Source organism: Pteropus medius, unplaced genomic scaffold (genome assembly GCF_902729225.1).
Source record: "Pteropus medius unplaced genomic scaffold, Ma_sr-lr_union100, whole genome shotgun sequence".
Lineage (NCBI taxonomy): Eukaryota > Metazoa > Chordata > Mammalia > Chiroptera > Pteropodidae > Pteropus > Pteropus medius.
The window spans coordinates 1225060-1242998 of NW_024350921.1; the positions used below are offsets into that span (position 1 = coordinate 1225060).

A 17939-nucleotide genomic window follows, 5' to 3' on the forward strand; every position below is an offset into this window, starting at 1 on the left:
AGAAACTAGCCTCAGATCTGGCCACTTTGGCAAGACTCTGTATCTCTTCAAGCCTCCATTTCCACTTAAATTAAAAAAGGGGTGAAAATATCTGCCTTACCTACTTTTTAGGGTTTTTATGAGGATGACATGAGATGCTACATCTAAAAATGGAAATCACAATATTGCTTCAAATATAAAACTGCATTGTCTTATTTCAAAAAACTTAATTGGAATTTAGACAAAAATCTGTACTGTATGGATATTGTGTACCTATGCCAATCTACTTCTGATTCAAATTTAAGTTTGTAACTGAATGTACTTTGTGAATAGTTTTAAGGTGATCATCAGACTTTTACATCATAATCTATAAAGCCAGTCTGTATCCAATTATGCTGACAGGAGAGATTTTGAAATAGGACTTAGTGGTCTCATCAAAGAGAACAATTTGTCTTCTCCATAATTCCTGAAACACAAATTTAGTGTTTTTATTTTTTTCTGAACAGGCTTCCATCTCTATCACAAGTTGCCCACGATAGTGCCTGAGAGCTGCCTTCTCATAATGGTTGGACTGCTGTTAGGGGGGATTATTTTTGGAGTCGATGAGAAGTCGCCCCCTGCGATGAAGACGGACGTGTTTTTTTTATATCTCCTTCCACCCATTGTGCTTGACGCAGGCTATTTCATGCCCACTCGCCCATTTTTTGAGAACTTTGGCACCATATTTTGGTATGCTGTGGTCGGGACACTTTGGAATTCCATTGGCATTGGGGTGTCCTTGTTTGCTATCTGCCAGATTGAAGCTTTTGGCCTGAGTGACATCACTCTGCTCCAGAACCTACTCTTTGGCAGCTTAATCTCAGCCGTGGACCCCGTGGCTGTGCTTGCCGTCTTTGAGAACATTCACGTCAATGAGCAACTCTACATTCTGGTTTTTGGAGAATCTCTGCTGAATGATGCAGTGACAGTGGTAAGTAGCACGTTGATGGTGCATCGCTCCAGCAAATGGGGGCCACCCACCAATCTGCATCTGCTTTTCTGATAGTGACAACCCTAAAAGGGCCTCTCACTGGATTTAATGCTGTTTTGTCGCTGTCTTAAAATTCTTAGTACATTTTTTTATTTGTTGTTTAATCTTTATTTATTATTATATGGTGAGCCCTCCGTTTGCATTTTGCACTGGGTCATGCAGACTATGGTCCCTGCTTGCAAGGCTCTGCTATTGCCAGACGAGTGTAACAGTGATTGTGACTTGTGTATCTCTGAGATTTCTCATTTTAGCATTTTCAAAAGTGATGGTCTCTAATCAGAATGTAAAGGACTTCAGGTCTCTGAATTCTTTGTGAGAAGTAATGCTGTCAGTATGTAATGTGTATAATACAAGTGAAAAGATAATACCTGCTAAACACCTCTCTCTCTCTCTCTCTCTCGATGGTTTATCCATTATTTCACAATTTTAGATAAATTTCACATCACACAACTGACTCCCTTGTTGCTGCTCAGCCAGCATTTTTCTCGTCCTCACCATTTTCCCATAAGTGGGTATTTATTCAGAAAATGCAAATTATTTTGAATTATCACCAGTTGGCACATAATTAGATTCAGAGGCTGTTCCGATCTTCATGTTAGCAGAACTGACCTTCATCTTGCCTCCTGAGCTCAGGCAAGGGGTGGAGAGAAGTGGCAAAGATGACTCTCCCCTCACCCACAGGCCTGCAAAGGTCTATGCCACCAGTTAAACTCACTCGGGTGACCGTGCATTGGTTAACCAGTCAGGAAGCACCACTGATGCAGTTTCATAGTGGCCATGGTCTATAGTAGTCATGGTGAAAGAATGATAGCAATTAACCTTATGGAATGCCTACCTTGTGTTCGGGTCTTTCTGACAACCTACAAAATAGATACTCTTCCCATTTTGCAAATAAGAAAACTGAGAGAAAGATTAAGTAAAGTGTATTTAAATAACTTGAGTAACTTATATTACCCCCTCTATTAGCTCCTATCATTAAAATGCTGTCCCTTATTTATTTAAAAGTTAACATAGAAACCAACATTATTCTCTGTTAACCTGTATTCAGACCCCCGAACTGAATAAGTATCACTTTAAAGAATGTCCATTAACTCTATGTGGATATTATAATGTGGAAAGTAATTTATTGATAAGGAAATTTCATTTTTTACAATAGTTACTAAGAAGGCTCTTTTAAGACAGCTAACTCAAGTAATAAAATCCACCTCATTTATTCCATTATTAATTAACAGTGATTAGTCATTAATTCACCAATCTTAAATTTTAACTGAGAAAGTGCTATAACAATGAAGACATTTTATAATGGATTCTAATATCTGAAGGCATTGAGTTTTACTTGTGACTTATGTTTGGTGTATACATTTCAGCCCTGTTGAGGAAGATTGTGGAAACGTCAACGAGGAATTCTTGGATCTGCTTAGTGTAAACTTTACACTAAGAATCTACTTAGAACACTTTACAAAGGGATTGTAACAACCTGTTGCTTTCCTTTTAGTGTAGCACTCAGGTCAGTGGCAGAAAGATATTCCCCACCTTTGTATTGCTTGTTCTTTTCTTGTAGGATTTCTCATTGACATACCTAAGTGGTCCATTCTTAGAGTCGTCAAGGATCAGATCTCGGGAAACCACCTGGCTAAACTCCTGTTTCCAGTATGCAAAGGCCCCAGGCTTTCCAGAGGCACATCCTGTGCTTCCTCTCCAAGAGGCACAAAGCCATCAAATGTGGTTTTATGGACAGAAAGGGAGGGCTAACCCAGAGGAGGCCATGGGCCAAATTGAGGGCCTGCCATTCAATACAGGAAGGGGGCCAGGGCAGAAATGGGGCATGGCTGATCTTAGGTGTGGAAGCTGTTGTTACAAGGCGAGAGCCTGGAAGTCAGAACAACTGTTATGTTTTCACATGGAAGAGCCTTCCTGAGTAGGTTATATGCCCTAGGCTGGGCTGAAAGCCCAAGGACCCTTAAAGCCAAACCCATAAGATAATGGGACATGCCCATTGGTTTGCCTATCTAATGCTGAAGAATAAACCACGAGATATTTCTTTCACTGAATTGGTTGAATAATGGACTGAACCAATCAGGTGTAAAGAATAATCAGAAAAATGGTATAAAAAAATTATAATTTGGCTTCCTACCCAGGTACCCTTAAAGAATAGAGGTGGAGATTTTTACAGAGATTCTTGGATTCATTCATCTAGTCTTATCTCTAGCAGAGTTTAAGGAACTCATGGAATAGAGAAAGGTATAAAAAATATGGACCATTCTGTGTACAGTAAAAATGATGAGTCACTATGAGTTGTATAGAAGGGTAGAGATTAACAGAGAGAATTCATGTTAAAAATGTACTCTGGAGGGTGATGAAATCAAAGGTCAGTGCAATTAACTCCTTTCCCAGATCATAGTAAATCCAATATTGAGCTAGAAGGGTCGAAGGGTAGAAAAACTATCATAAACTGTCTCAAAGCACAGAGAAATTGATAGCATATAAATTGCAAACTCTTTATGTTATTGTCTAAGACTATGGTAGATTGAAATTAAGTAGAGAAATAAGTCAAAAAATAAAGATAAGCTTTTTCAATAGGATTTTTGTGCTTTTCTTTATAATGAATATTTTAGGAAAATGAAAATTTCCCTTATTAGGCCAAGATGGTTTAGGTATCGGTTACCTAAATGAGGAGTTTGACTATTTCCATAGTACATAATCAAATGCCTTACACTCACATGATAATTTTCAACATCATTTCTAGAACAGGTTAATGCAACCACTGAATATTCTAATACATTTTCCAAGAAAACTTAAGATGTTTCCTCAACCTGCCATAACTAGACTCGGTTAAGGAGAGCTGGCTCTGTGGGAAAAAAGCAAGGGTCGTACTCTGAGGGCCCGGTCGTTATAAACTGTGACGTGGAATTTAACTTCGGGAAGCTGGAGGGTAAACTGACTGCTTGGTACTTAATTTCACTCTTGCAAATAGCAGAATAGATTTAAAATTCTGTATCCAAAAATGATTATTCTTCATGTTTCACATCAGAAAAAAGGTGACCTGAAAACTGTTTTTCTGGAACAGAACTATTCTGATAAAGAACTATGTATTATTTGCCTCTTTGCATTATACAATTTCACGGAATTACCGCGCATTTTAAATCAACATTTAAAATAGATAATTTCTATTTTTGAGATGTATAAGTGTTTTAAAAATAACAATAATGAGTAGAAAGATTTGAAAGTACTCAGCCGTCAAATTAGCCCATCGCAGTATTTAGTAAACAGGCATCACTGTCATTTCAGCCTTCTAAAAATACAGTTGTCAAGTTGAGGTCGACTTTGCACAGGCCAACTAGAGACATAATTGTAGCCTACATACATGATTCATATACATATACAGATATAAATTATAATTCTAAAAGCACTTTTCTATATAGATTTTCTTGTGAAAAAATTAAAGGATTTAACTGAAATAAAGTAACCGGGTTATGGCCAGTTGTAACTAAAGGAATTTTATCTTGTGCTGTTCACTGGGTATCAAGTTCAGTGTAAAACAAGTGAGAGGTTATGGAAAGCTTTCTAGTTGTCAAGGTAACATCTCCACCTAAGGTATTTCCCAGTAGCATTGTCCTGGCAGCTGAAGCAGTAGAATGATCAGACTGGAGCTTCTGGCCAGTGTGCTGAGAATGAAGTGCCTGTACCTCAGCTCTGCTCTTTGCAAAACCTGCAGGGATATGAGAAACAGACTGGACCTTTCATAGACTTGAAGCATTGAGTTGCCAGGATGATGGATCTGGAAAAATGATGGCTGTACACCATTTGTTTCTTGGGAATGGGTACCTGAGCTTCCTGTGGGGGCCTCATCAGTGGGCTGCATGGGTGGGAGAGAAGAGATGAGAGAAAAGAAGGAGGGCTCTTTGTACAAGGAATTTCTACTTTTTGCAGGGAGTGACAAGAGGCAGCATTGACAACACAAGATGGCCAAAAGCCAAATGGTTTGGGAGGTCATCTGCTTTGGGGGGAACAGAGGAAAGGGCACTTTGCAAGGGCTGTAGGAGTCCAGGCAAGCTCTTGAAAGGAATAGTATCTTCAGCTGGTCCATGGAAGACAAAGTTTTCTAGATTGAGGGGCTAGGTTTCTACCAAGAGAAACCACAGAAAGGAAACCAGAGGTAGAGATGAATAAGTATGGCATGTTTTGTGGAGCGGTGATGGGACCCTCTCCCAGACTGAAGGGTGTTGGAAAGCAGTTTAAAAAAAGAAAGCGTGCTAGGTGCAGTGAGCCCTCCTGAAGTTTGGCAGTCAGAGATTTTAAACTTAAGAGTGGAAAGTGGAAAGGCAGTATTTAAAGGAAGTGAGTCTTGCAGTAGCTGGAAGGGACATTAGAGCAAGGGAGAGATGTGATTTGCTGCTGCAGGCCGGTGGCAGGGAGGTGACAGAACTGCAGTGCCCAAGTGGCTGTGGGAGGACGTTTGTGCAGAGATCGCTGGCCAGAAAATCTGTCTCTCTCCTCAGAAAGCAGGTGACCCCCACCTCTTGACCTTGGCTGCTTTGAGGCAAGGGGTATAGATAGTCCATCTCTGATCCTCTCTCAGGACGCAGTTGTGGCATGTTGATGCTGATGAAACCAGATGTGTATAGAGGCCCCGGCTGAAAGTAAGGAGTGACTGCCACTTGAATCCAGTTTCTTTTCTGGCAAATGATGATGCCTTCAAGATATTTAAGTCCTCAGGCGAGTGAGTTGTTTTTACCTTCTCTTCCTCAAGTCATTTCTTGGTGGTATGAAACCAAATGCTCTTGTGTGTTACACCAACAATTGGGAGAAAGAAAAAGCCCACTACTAAGTAATAATCCACTGGGTTTTTTATTTTTTTTTTCAAAACCAACAGACATTTATTGTCATCTACTAGGTAACACGGAAGAAGTAAATTATAATAAGGTGTGACTTTTGAACAAGAAGAGTTTATGATCCAGTAGAAATGAGGAAAAAATTACACGAAACCTGCAATATGGTAGCTATAAAGAACCACTGGTGATGTAGGAAAGAGTGAAATGGCTTTTTGCCAGGATACTTGCTGATTAGCAGGGAGATTCTGACTCACTGTCCCACAGCTGAGCCTTGAAAGACTTACACAGAAGGTCAGGAGCCCTGGGTTCTGGTATTACTTCTGACATTTTGTGTAACCGTGGACAAATGGTTTCAACTTTGACTTTGTCACAACACAAATAAGGGTGTAGCACTGCCTGTACTCTAAAAGGCCTTGTGTCTCCAATATCCTGTCAGAGAGTTTTCCTGGAGATTTGGGCTGTAAATATCTCGATGAAAAGAAGCAAGACACCTGTTTGACTTGTATTTTACTTGCTGGTTTTGGGGAAAAGGGGGAGGGTATAAGCTGTCACTTTCTGTTTCAGTTGGCTGAAAATTATAGCGTGCACACGTGCGCACACTCACACACACACACACACACACAACACAGGTTGCTGCCTCTTTGCTTGAGAAAAATTCCTTCGGGTCTCATGTCACACTATACATGTATGGGTGGGGAGGCAAGGAGGAGGGGTTTGGAGTGAAGACCGCAGTGACCTGGGAGGAGGACGTGTTCAGGTAAGGTACCTGGGCGGGTCTTTCCATGGTGTGACTCTGCAATAGGGCCTTGAAAGGTAACTAAATTCACAGCAACACTGACAAGCATCAGTAATACAAGCAGGGTGTGTTGGATGGCAACCAAGTCTTTTAAAATAATCTTTTAGATGGTATCTAAAAAATGATGTTTTAGGAGTAAGTTGTGTAATCATTTTGAAGTCTCCTCTCCCTAACTTTTAGCAATAGTTTTCCTGGCAACACAATTTTATCAAAGCTTTTTTGTTTAAAGCTACGAAATATAATATTAAAATATACAGATACACAATTATTGCCACTGACCATCCACATTGGTGCACAGAAGAAATGACCTTTTTAGAAGGCCAGGTAGATTGTTCTGTGGCCACGGTGGTGATGAGGGAGCTGGACGGGGTCTTAATGATGCGTCATCTTTCTCCCCAGGTCCTGTATAACTTGTTCAAGTCTTTCTGCCAGATGAAAACCATTGAGACCATTGATGTGTTTGCTGGGATTGCCAACTTCTTTGTTGTGGGGATTGGCGGCGTGTTGATTGGCATCTTCCTGGGATTTATAGCGGCCTTTACTACTCGGTTCACACATAACATCCGAGTGATTGAGCCCCTGTTTGTCTTCCTGTACAGTTATTTGTCCTATATCACAGCTGAAATGTTTCACCTCTCAGGTATCATGGCGTAAGTATTTAATTCCTTATTAAAAGCACTTAATGATGACATTTCATTGAATTCATGTATTCCAAGCTACGATGTTATATAAATTATATAAAAGTGTAGGTTTTCTTAAATTTTTTTTGAGAACAATTAAAATTTGATGTTTCTTACTCTTTGTTTCAAGGAAATGAAAATATATATCAGCCAAATTTGTACTAAAGTAATCTGGTGCTAAAATGGGCAAATACTTAAAAGTTTTCTGATGGATCTCACATGAAATATGACAACATACAATTGGGGTTGATTGCCAGGCACCAGGAATTTTCTGAGCTTGGTGCCCATTCATTTTTGTCCATGACGGGGGCTATAAACTTATTCCAACAAGATTGCTTCACCCAAACTGCATTTAGAGTTCTGGAATTGCTTATGTGTGTTCCTTTAAATAATCTTCATAGTACAAAACCTTCACTCTGTCTGATAGATTGGATTTGAAATAACAGCTCAATGACATTCACAGCACAATTCAATGAATAAGGTATATAATCATGTAATTTTAGTTTAACTTTTTAAATAAAGAAATGTGATTATAAAACAGGATATGTATAAAGCAAGAAATTATTTATTAAAGATATGGTAACTGGATCATCGACTAACTGATTTGGAAGGACAATCTCAAAAAGTTTCACAAGTTAGCTGAAGAATAGTAGAGTTTGGATCCAGTATTAGCCTTTGGAGGATCACTTTGAAAGGGGCTACTCACTGGGTATGGATGTTTTTGTAGCTTCCAAAGGCAAGCCTATTATAGTATTGTCACACCCTGGATAGAGTCAGTGAGAAATACTCAGTAATGGAATGCCTTTAAAAGTTTTCATTTTGACAAATATTTATTTACAGTTAAACATATGCTAGTCTCTAAGCTTTACCTATTTAGGGTTTTGCTGCTATAAACATAGGTGTAGTTCTTAAAGTTTTCTCTTGCATCTGCTTTAGGTGATGCTCTGATTAAAGACTATTTTATTTTCCTCCTCCTTTTGCCACTTTTGTAGCAGAGGTTTGTGGTAGAGGAAGTCAAGTTCCTCTCCATGAGAAGAGTGGAACCCACTGTAATAAAAGCCATGAGTTAAAAGGGTGGGTGGTTTTCTGTTTCACAGAGAACCTAAATAAAGCAACATATTAATCCAGTTTGACCCAGTAATGAAACGTTCTGCATCTTCCGGGATGCTATTCATATCATTTGTATGACTTCCAGTTTCCTCACTGTTCTTTGACTAGTGTCATTGAAAGTGCCTGACCAGCGAGTTACAAGGTCTCTAAAAGGATTACAGGGGAGGACTTTGTGTCTAATATACCAGCAGCAATTTACCAAGATTCGGTGTAAGAACCTTGACTATATTTTCACCGTATGTGTATGGAAACATTCTAGAATATCCATATAGTTACCTTTAACATGTTTGTCTATCTGCCTGATATTCAAGGGCAGGAATCAGGGTGGGAAGACCCAACGTATAGGGGCCATTTGGAGTGTTGGATGGGGTGGGCGTCCTGGTGCGTCTCCGCTGGGAGGTGTCCACGGGGCCCAGAGTCCACAGATGTTGGAAGGCTTGTGCTGCAAGTCTTGGCCCCTGCGAAGACTGGCTCTTGGGTTTGCTTGCTCTGGGAATTAGGAAGCCAGAGACAAATAGGGTAAATAGCGCAGGTAATTCCCTGCTGTGGCTTGTTGATGAAAAACATTGTCTCTGTTTCCACCTTCAAATTGAACATTTGTTTTACAACTTAGTGTACAGAAAAGTCCTTTATCACATTTAAACTACCGTTGTCATTACACACACAGTGCACACAGTGCACTGAAATAATAAACTAACCACTAAATAAGACATGGAAGGAGATTTAAACATTTTGGATCTAGAATTCCATGCACACCCATTCTCCTGTGATAGCAAACAAAGGGGTAGACTGATGGTGGAGTGTGTTTGTTCTGAGAAGTAACACCCTGCTTTTTAATGTGGGATAATTCAAAATTTGACCACGTGTGATGCTTCTGTGTGGCGTACACCATAGATGTGCTTCGCCCCCCTTGAAAAATGCATTGTGTATACTTTCCCATTGTAATTACTGTACTTACCTTGGGACGTTGATCCAGAGAATCCAGTCTAATGATGCAATTAAAATTGCACATCCACGTGCACCTCTTTTATAGAACTAGTAATTTTTTTGCATTTAAATTGTGCTGGGTTTAGAAATTCCTATCATACTTCATGCTGCTGTGCTTTCTTTGGCAATTTACAAACACATTTTAAGGTTTCTGAGAGCAAAGGCATGTGACATACTATACTGAGCATGCTCGGTAATTTCCCTTGTTTAAGAGAAATGGCAGCCACGTAGAAAGGAAGATAGGTGGAGAGGTCAGGCTGCTGGTGAGCTCAGAGAAAGGTTAACGTGCCTCTCTCAGAATCTGTCAAATGTGGAGTTGTGAAACTTGTTCTTCCTGAGTTTTGCCTGCTATCTTCCTTCTTTCCCTCCTCTACCTTTTTCTATCCATCTCTCCTTCTCCCTTCCTCCTGTGATTGCCTTTCAGATCTTCGAATCTCCCTCTGCTTCAGTTTTGTCTTGGTGGACTCTTGGGCAGCTTGTCCTCTCATGAGATCATTTAATGAGTATAGGGAGTCAATACAAAAGTCTGATAAAAAAGAAACATCCTTCTATACAATGGAAGACTTGGATCTGGATTTGAAATCAGTCTTTTAGGTAGGAAAGCACCAGGCAGGATTTCAGCATCTTGTTTTCTTTAGAAAGGCATCAGAAGCAATGCACCTCGGGCATTCACAAAGCCTACCATTGAGGCTGCTTGTTCATTTATTTATTTTTGTCATGAAAATTGTGGTTTGATATGATTTTCGGTAACAAGTAACTTAAATAATACAAGCTGGAGTTATAACTGTCTTTTCCTTCTCTGTCTAATAAGTTATTAAGAAGCCAAATTAAAGCCACTGTGAAAAAATTACCCCAACATCCCCATTTAGGGGTTTTGTATAACCATCTTCAGAACTTGGCTGAGGAGTGGGAGTCCCTCTGAGGAAAAGTTGTCACTCCCGTAGGAATGAGCAAAGTCCTTTAAAACAGATTCCCTGGGTTTGGTATTTTATATTTTTCACAAACTGAAATTGCACACTTATAAAATATTTCATGTTCAAAATAATCTATTTTCTTGCCTTATCTTCATAGAGGTAAAACAATATTAAAAACATTATTATCTCGGTTTTTGTCTGTATTTGCTCTGCAGACTGAAGATTAATAAAGCCTATATATCATGGTCTGTATGGGAAATATGATTTATATAGCCCATGAATTCTCAATTACACGAATCATATATAATTCAATTACACAGTTTGTAATTAGGTGTTTTCAGGTATGTTGAGAATGCAAGAAATAGCATGTGGGCTATTTCATAGTAGTTATTAAAACACAGAATGAAAATTAAAAATAACTATCATAATAAATGCCACCAGAAGCTTGTTTTATTTTGTGCAATAAATTTTATGGATTTCTTTTTAAGAGCAAATGAATAAAATGATGCAATTTGGGGCCTTCCCCACTAGAGGCTTGTGGTGGCTTCTTAGGTGTTTCATTCCCAAACTGCTCTATTCTAGGTAGTTTCCAAAGATACTTGATTTTTGATGGAGACAAAAACCAAACTAAAACCTTATGTAAAATTAAATATTCCATTGTTGAAGATGATTAGGGATAGATTTTTAAAGCTATTCAGTCTTTCCTCATCTCCTCACACGTGTTTCTGGGTCTCTTCTCATGTTTATCAGGTGGAACTAAAGGAATAATAATTTTAGTTTACTTGAAACACGAAGAGAAAAGTTAATTTCCTGGGAATAAGAGACACAGTGCATAATAAATCCAATAAGTGCTATATTTGGCCGACTCATGAAAATCAATTTGTTGCATTCTCAGAATGACATTCAGCTAAAAGACAGAACAGTGATGCTTTTCTTGTCCTTTAGGGCTAATCTACACTCTTGCTCTTCCCCATTAGTGCAGGTAATAGAGTATATTTTAGGAGTAGGCAAGGAATTCCTAGACAGGAAAATATTTGGTGTTTGCCTGTTAAATTTAAATTACATGAAACTTTAATAGTTTGCTCTTGAACTAAGAACCGATTTCCCAAAATGTGTTTGAAAAATAGAGATTTTCACATAACTGGATAGTACTGGTTCTGCCATCACTTTTCTCTTTTGACTGTTTCTTGACTATTCTTTGTGTTTAATTAAAAAAAAGATCGTATCATTGCTAGACTATGTTTCAAATTGTAGATTGTAGAAAAGAACTTGATTTGATGATCAAATCTTCACTACCTTACTCTTAGTCCAGAGCTAACCATTTAAAGTGGCATTTTCCTTCTTCAGACTCTCATGTACAAGTAATCGTAATCGTAAAGCTAAACTTATTTTCTAGTCATATGTAGGCCAAAATGTAAAAGACGATTATAAATCAGAAATGTAAATATTGTACAATTGCTGAGAAATAATTACCTTCTCTGTTTTAATGATAATCTTTTCAGAAAACTGATTCTGAAATGAAGCGGGCAGTTATCACTCAGCTAATATGTCTGAGCATGACACCTGTGGACATGTGGCTAAAATCAATTTTCCATTCCTCTTATGAGGGCCTTGGAGCAGGAAGTTCAGCTATAGTGGTCAAGGTTTGTTCTCCCAAGAATGGGATAGTGCCCTAAGGAAAGCCTGTTACTCTTTCACCTTGCTGTAATGAACTTCAGTGTACTAGGCAATTCTCCCCATTGGGGAGGAAGCCAGCCTAGTGTGAACCCAGAGACTTCCTGTGCTGATCTCCTTGACAAGGAGAGGCTATGAGTAGCACAGTTAGATGCTGTAATGTCCTTCTTTCCGTACTCTTTCTTTCTTGTCACTGTTCCCTTACCTCAATCAAACACGAGGTCTGACTTTTTCAGTGGCCAAGATTCTGTCTTCCCCTGTGTGTCCTTACTGTTAATTACCAGTTATTTGAGATAATGATAGTCACTTAAAAGGATTTTCATTAAAACAGAAAAGATAATTATTTCTCAGCTCAAATAGTAGAAGGAGGTTCTGTGTCAGTTAGGGAAACCCAGATCAAACCAGATTATTGGTTAGTAAAAGAAATGCAAATCAAATCACATTTGTTAGCTCATATCAATAAATTATTGATGAGGACTGATGTAGATTTGACTTTCGGGTGATAGGACCAGGGACACCCAGGTTGCCAGGACCACCCTTCTCTCTCTCTCTCTTCTCTCTCTTCTCTCTCACCCCACTCCCCTCACCCACCCCTGCCTCTCTCTCTCATTCCCCCTCAGCTTTGTCTTCTTCAAAAGAAGAACTGGGATTGGATCAGACTGTACCACGTGACCAGCCAGGAGGTATGAGAAGTAGGTAGTATCCATTACCAAGTGAACTTAAACTTACTTGGCACGAGACCGCCTCCCAATTCATGTTGACTATAAGTTATTAAGGAAAACTCAGTCCTTCATAGTACAGTACAGTGGGGGTGGGACTGGTGATGCTAGAGTTGAAACCTCAGTGATTCAAGGGAGAAGGGCATTCTGAGTAGAGGAAGGAGTATAACCTACAAAGGCTCCAAGTGTAACTGAAATGCTTTGCCCAGCCCAGAAAGGGAACGCTAAGGTGATGAGAAAGGTGGACACCAAGGCTTGACCTGTTTTGTTCTGTAAGTACCTGAGAGCTTTTCAAAGCTTTAAGCAGAGAGGTAACCCAATTGTATATACACTCTATACCGGATCCATGAGTGGAGTGCTTTTGAAACTTTTTTACAGCATCACACATAAAACTGATAATATTTTCATAATACTCTGGGGAAAACATTGGGGGTCGTGGCCTTAGTCCTGGATGCCCTAGGACTGAGGAATCACTGTCTGGGAGGCAGTACCTAGGTAGAGACTCAGGAAGGAAAGAAGTATATGAAGATGCCTTCATAGCAGTCTGGGCAAGGGAAGATTGGGAACCTCCACGCAGAACCAGGTAATGAAAACTGAGAGAAGGGAAGGGAAAATAATCGGCAAAGTGTAGTTAAATCCATAGTAGTGCTCAAATCTCCTGTTATCTCTTATTTTTACTCTCTAATAAAATTTTAAATAAAATGATTTTAAGTTTCAGCTCTTTTTCTCATTTATTCTTCTTCCCCAGAACCTTCTGCCTGTCCTCCCACTTGCTTTCCTCAACCTGTGTTGTTTTCAGGAATCACCTGGAAAACTTCCGTATCCAGAATTCCAGGCTCCAGCCAGAGATTCTGATTCTGTAGGTGTTGGATGGGGCCCAGGCATTTGGGTTTTTCCAAGAATTTCTGGTAATTATGTCCTCCACAAGCCATCCTTTTGGAAACCCTGCTCTGATATACATGTTGGGAGCAGTAAGGGCGGTTAGTGTTAACTCTTCCAGAGAGCAGTGACTCTTGCTGATGTTCCCAGAGCTCATGCTGAAACCTGAAAATTTTCTGCGTGTTCATTTGGTGCAGGATTGTTGCATGGCTGTTTCTCATACCCACATCCCACCGGCAGCTCATCCCCACCACACACCAGGAATTCTCCAGCTGGGAACCTTTTATTTCATCATCAAGCTCTTGGTCCAGTCTTTCTGCTTCTCAGGCCATTTTCAACACTCTCCAGCTAGGGCATCAGACACTGTGGGTTCCTGAATGCCTTGTGTTTCTTATGCTTTTGACAATGAGCTGTGATTCTTTGTGTTCTCTCCACAAAACTGTGCCTGCTTTAGGGTCCAGACAATGATCTGTAAACATCAGTTGAATTGAATTGAAAACAGATAAAGGAGAAAACATAAAAGATGTGGAAAATCCATGATATGGGCAAGATTATGTGAATAATCAAGCATTTATTATAGTCTGAATTCATTTTATTTAATTTTTGCTATTTTCAGAAAAGTTGTTCAGTTTTTATGCTTGGATCCTCCTCTAAAAACAATTTTTTCTTGCATTTTCTCATGTGTCAAACTCACTCTTTCGTGGTTGTCAGGTTTCCTGGAAGAGGCAATCCATTATATAGTAAATTCATGCCCTGGAATAATTAATTTACCTCACATGAGTGAATACTTTATTCTGAGAACATACAGTGTACCCTGAGTCACCAGAAGACCTGGCTTTAATCAAATGTAAAAATCACAGAAAGCTATTTAATTGTTCTTTTTCATCGCTAATGCTTCCCACTAATTAGCAGAGTATGCCTTCATATTTGGCAAAGTCTTTATTGAGAATATTTAAATATTATTTGCAATGTATTTTTTTTTGCAATTGAATCCATATTTTTAAAGATCACACACAGATATGGAAAGGGAGCAAAAGAATTTTGTAGCATTCTTTCTACCAGTTGAACTCTAATCCTGAGCAGTTTGGATTACAGAAAAAGTCTCCTAATGTGGGACTAGAAATTACAGAATTGACCACTCCTGAAAAAAGATAAAAGCACTTGTACTTAGAAACTGAATTAACTGAGGCATGGCTGCACCATATGTATGTAAACACATACAGGACATATATTACCTTCGCAACTGGAAATCTGCTGTCACCGCCCACTTTAGGTGTTGATGCCTGGTCCCTTTGGTCAAACAGATCATGACCATTTTAATGAACAGTCTGAACTACTCAAATAGCATTAGTTAAACATGCAGTTGGTGCCACGACATGTAGGGAACTGTGTTAAGCATGGCTGAACGCTCACCCCTGTTCCCTCAGAGCGCCCATTCTGTTAGGAAATGAACATTCACAGAGAGCTGGCTTCATGGACTGCTAGGATGGACTCATGAAATACTATACAAAAAAGTATTTGTTGGAATTTTTGATTCGGAAAACAGTCAAAGGACAGATCATCTCAGTAGAAAGTCTGATCCTCGCCCCCACAAAGCCTCTGTTGAAATAGTATTAGCTGACCTGATTTTTTTGCTATGCTGAATTTAGAGTGATAGTGCGATTAAGAAAACCTCAATTGCTGGTAAATGTAAAAACCACTAATTATAGTGCTTTAGCTTCTACTTCTCTAAATTGATGATAATCACCATACATTTATGTTACAACGTAATGTGGGGCAAGATAATAACAAAGCAGAATGCGCCAGTGAATTCTATACATACCTCACCTCCATGTGGTTCCACGGAATGGAACATAACACCTGTCAAAACATGGCCATGTCTTGGGGTGTGCTGTGGGCTGGGTGCTGCATTGGCTTTTGAAAACAAAATGGCAAACCACTGCAAGAAACAAAGTGACTCCAAACTCTAGGTTCATGTCCCTCTAAATCTGTCCTTCCAAGCATCCTTCAGAGTTCTCTTTCCTCAATTCAGATATGTTCATACGCACCACCATTCCTATAAACGGTTCATCCACATGTCCACATAGCCATTGCTTCAAAACACATCAGTGACATGCCAAATACTATGCTAAGCCTCAGCAACACTTGTTTTTCCTTTATGAAGCTTCCATTGGGTTGAGGAAATAGATATTAAGTATATGCTCATATATATAATCTGTCATTTTTCCCTCCATTCTAGAAAGAATAAAGTTTAAACTCCTAAGCATTACATATAATGGTGTCATTTGTCATTATCTGGCCCATGAATGTCCTTTATCTTCACCTCCTCTCCTGTAGCTAACACAGTCATCTCACAGTTCCCTAACCGTGCCACCCTGTTTGTTTTGTGTCTTTGCACATGGCCTCTGCTGTTCCTTGGATTACATCTCTCTTCTTCTTTCTGCTTGGTGAGTTCTTCACTTATCCACAAAGACTTTGCTTAAACACCTCCTCTTTTGTGGAAAGTAGTGATTCCTTGCCTGCACCTCAAAGCATTGTTGCCACTCTCTGTTTCTAGGGCTTGTGGTATTACAATGATCTCTTCATGACTCCTTTTGCCCTTAGACTGTGAGCTCACAAACGTAGAAGCTGAGTCTTATTTGCTTTAATTTTTCTAGACCCCGACATAGAACTTGACCCAAAGTAGATGCTAAGAAATTGTGGGTTGATATTGAATTGTTATTCACAATCATATTAACTAAATATGGAGATTAGGAAAGAGAGACATGCATAGAAAGGGAGTGGGTGGAAAAGGTGGTTCAATGACACGAACTAATTAAAGTAGGATCATATTGGGAATGGTAAAGGTCAATATTTTTATGTTTGAAGGATCTAAAGAGTTAAGAAATTCAACTAGAATTTTCTAAAATGTAACAAGTCTGTTTAGGTTATTATTCTGGTGTGGGCACCATTGTGCTGATGCTCAGAGTCGGGTTGAGAGGCTATGGATAGTAGGCATGAAATCTCATGTGTTTACCTAAGGATGGAGAAAGAAATCTCACCTCTCTGTAATGTGCAGTGCTACTGTGATATGCTGGGACATGACCTTGTACCCAAGACACTCCTGTCCACATACTCCAAACCCAGTCAGTAGCCTGCACCATGCCCCAGCACTATAAGTTCCTTGTGCTTCTTTTAGAAAAATGAAGAAGACTCAGATTTATGGTGATAGTTAAGACTATCAGCTATAGGTGATCTATGAAGGAGACAGAGAAAGTTTTATTTTTCTCTATTCTTGGGAGGCTATATTGTGTTTGCCTCCCTAACTGGAGGGAAACTAGCTCATTCGCAGTTTTATGTACTTATGATGTTATCGAAGTAAGGTGATTTGACTTCAGGTCAGAGGATACTATGGCAAAAAAGCTCTGAAATGAAAACCCTTCCTGGCTTTTGCTCAAGAGGTCACATGCAGAAAGCTGTGACAGACCAGAACTGGGACGTTTGGAACATCTGTCCCCAGCCCACATGATGCATCAATGCCATAGACGTGCCCGTGCTTCCTGGTCAGGGAGCGACCAAGTGCCAAAGCCTCTGGGACCCACTGAGGGCATTCGTCTCCCTCCAGTATCTCATCTGTGCTGGAAGGAAACAGAATTAAATTACAGCGAGGTGTCTGGCAGACATGAGCATCACTCCTGGTGTCATGTTAAGGACACAGAGCAATGGAAATTGATCCCGTGGACACTCATGTAAAATTCATTTTCTTTTTATTCCTACACCAAAGCTATATTTCTTAATCATTTCATAAGAGAATTTTTAGTTCAGTTGTTCACGTAATGAACAGAAGATTAATTTTTGTCTGTTTGTCCATATTTTGCCCAGTGACTGACGCGAACATTATTTGGAAGGAAGTGTTTAGCATATTCACAAAAACAAAATACTCCAGCTTTTTAAAAATCACTTTTTGAAGGATAAACAAACAAAATGATCTAAAACAAAGAGGGGGAGAGGGAAATAGGGCTGATATGAGAAATGTAGGGATTTCAATTCTATAGTTGATGTTTTGTTTTAAAAAATAAGTGGTTAGAAAAAGCAGGGTAGTGGGTATTTTGGTGTTTATTATTATTCATTTTTGCCTCTAATCTTAAATGCTTTATAATAAAATTGTTTTGAAGCGTCTTTTGCATAGGATTAGAGAATTTCTGAAAGTAATATGGCCATTATAAATGGTTTTTGTTATAAACTTTTAACTTGGCAGCATTTCAGAAAGGTTCATTAGTTTGTGTTGCTGTGTATGTCTTTTCTTTATAAAACATATTATGATTCAGATTCTGAATTTAATCTGGCTTATACCCCCATT

At 39.2% G+C, this 17939-nt stretch overlaps 1 protein-coding gene across 1 annotated transcript in view; it reads left to right on the top strand.

Moving 5' to 3' along the window:
• The window catches only part of SLC9A2 (solute carrier family 9 member A2), a 74225-nt gene that overhangs the window by 28780 nt on the left and 27506 nt on the right, over window positions 1-17939 (top strand). Inside the window, exons 2-3 of the mRNA XM_039840121.1 lie at window positions 486-949; window positions 7037-7287. Of these exons, the coding sequence (XP_039696055.1) occupies window positions 486-949; window positions 7037-7287 (715 nt within the window). The remainder of the gene's footprint in view (window positions 1-485; window positions 950-7036; window positions 7288-17939) is intronic.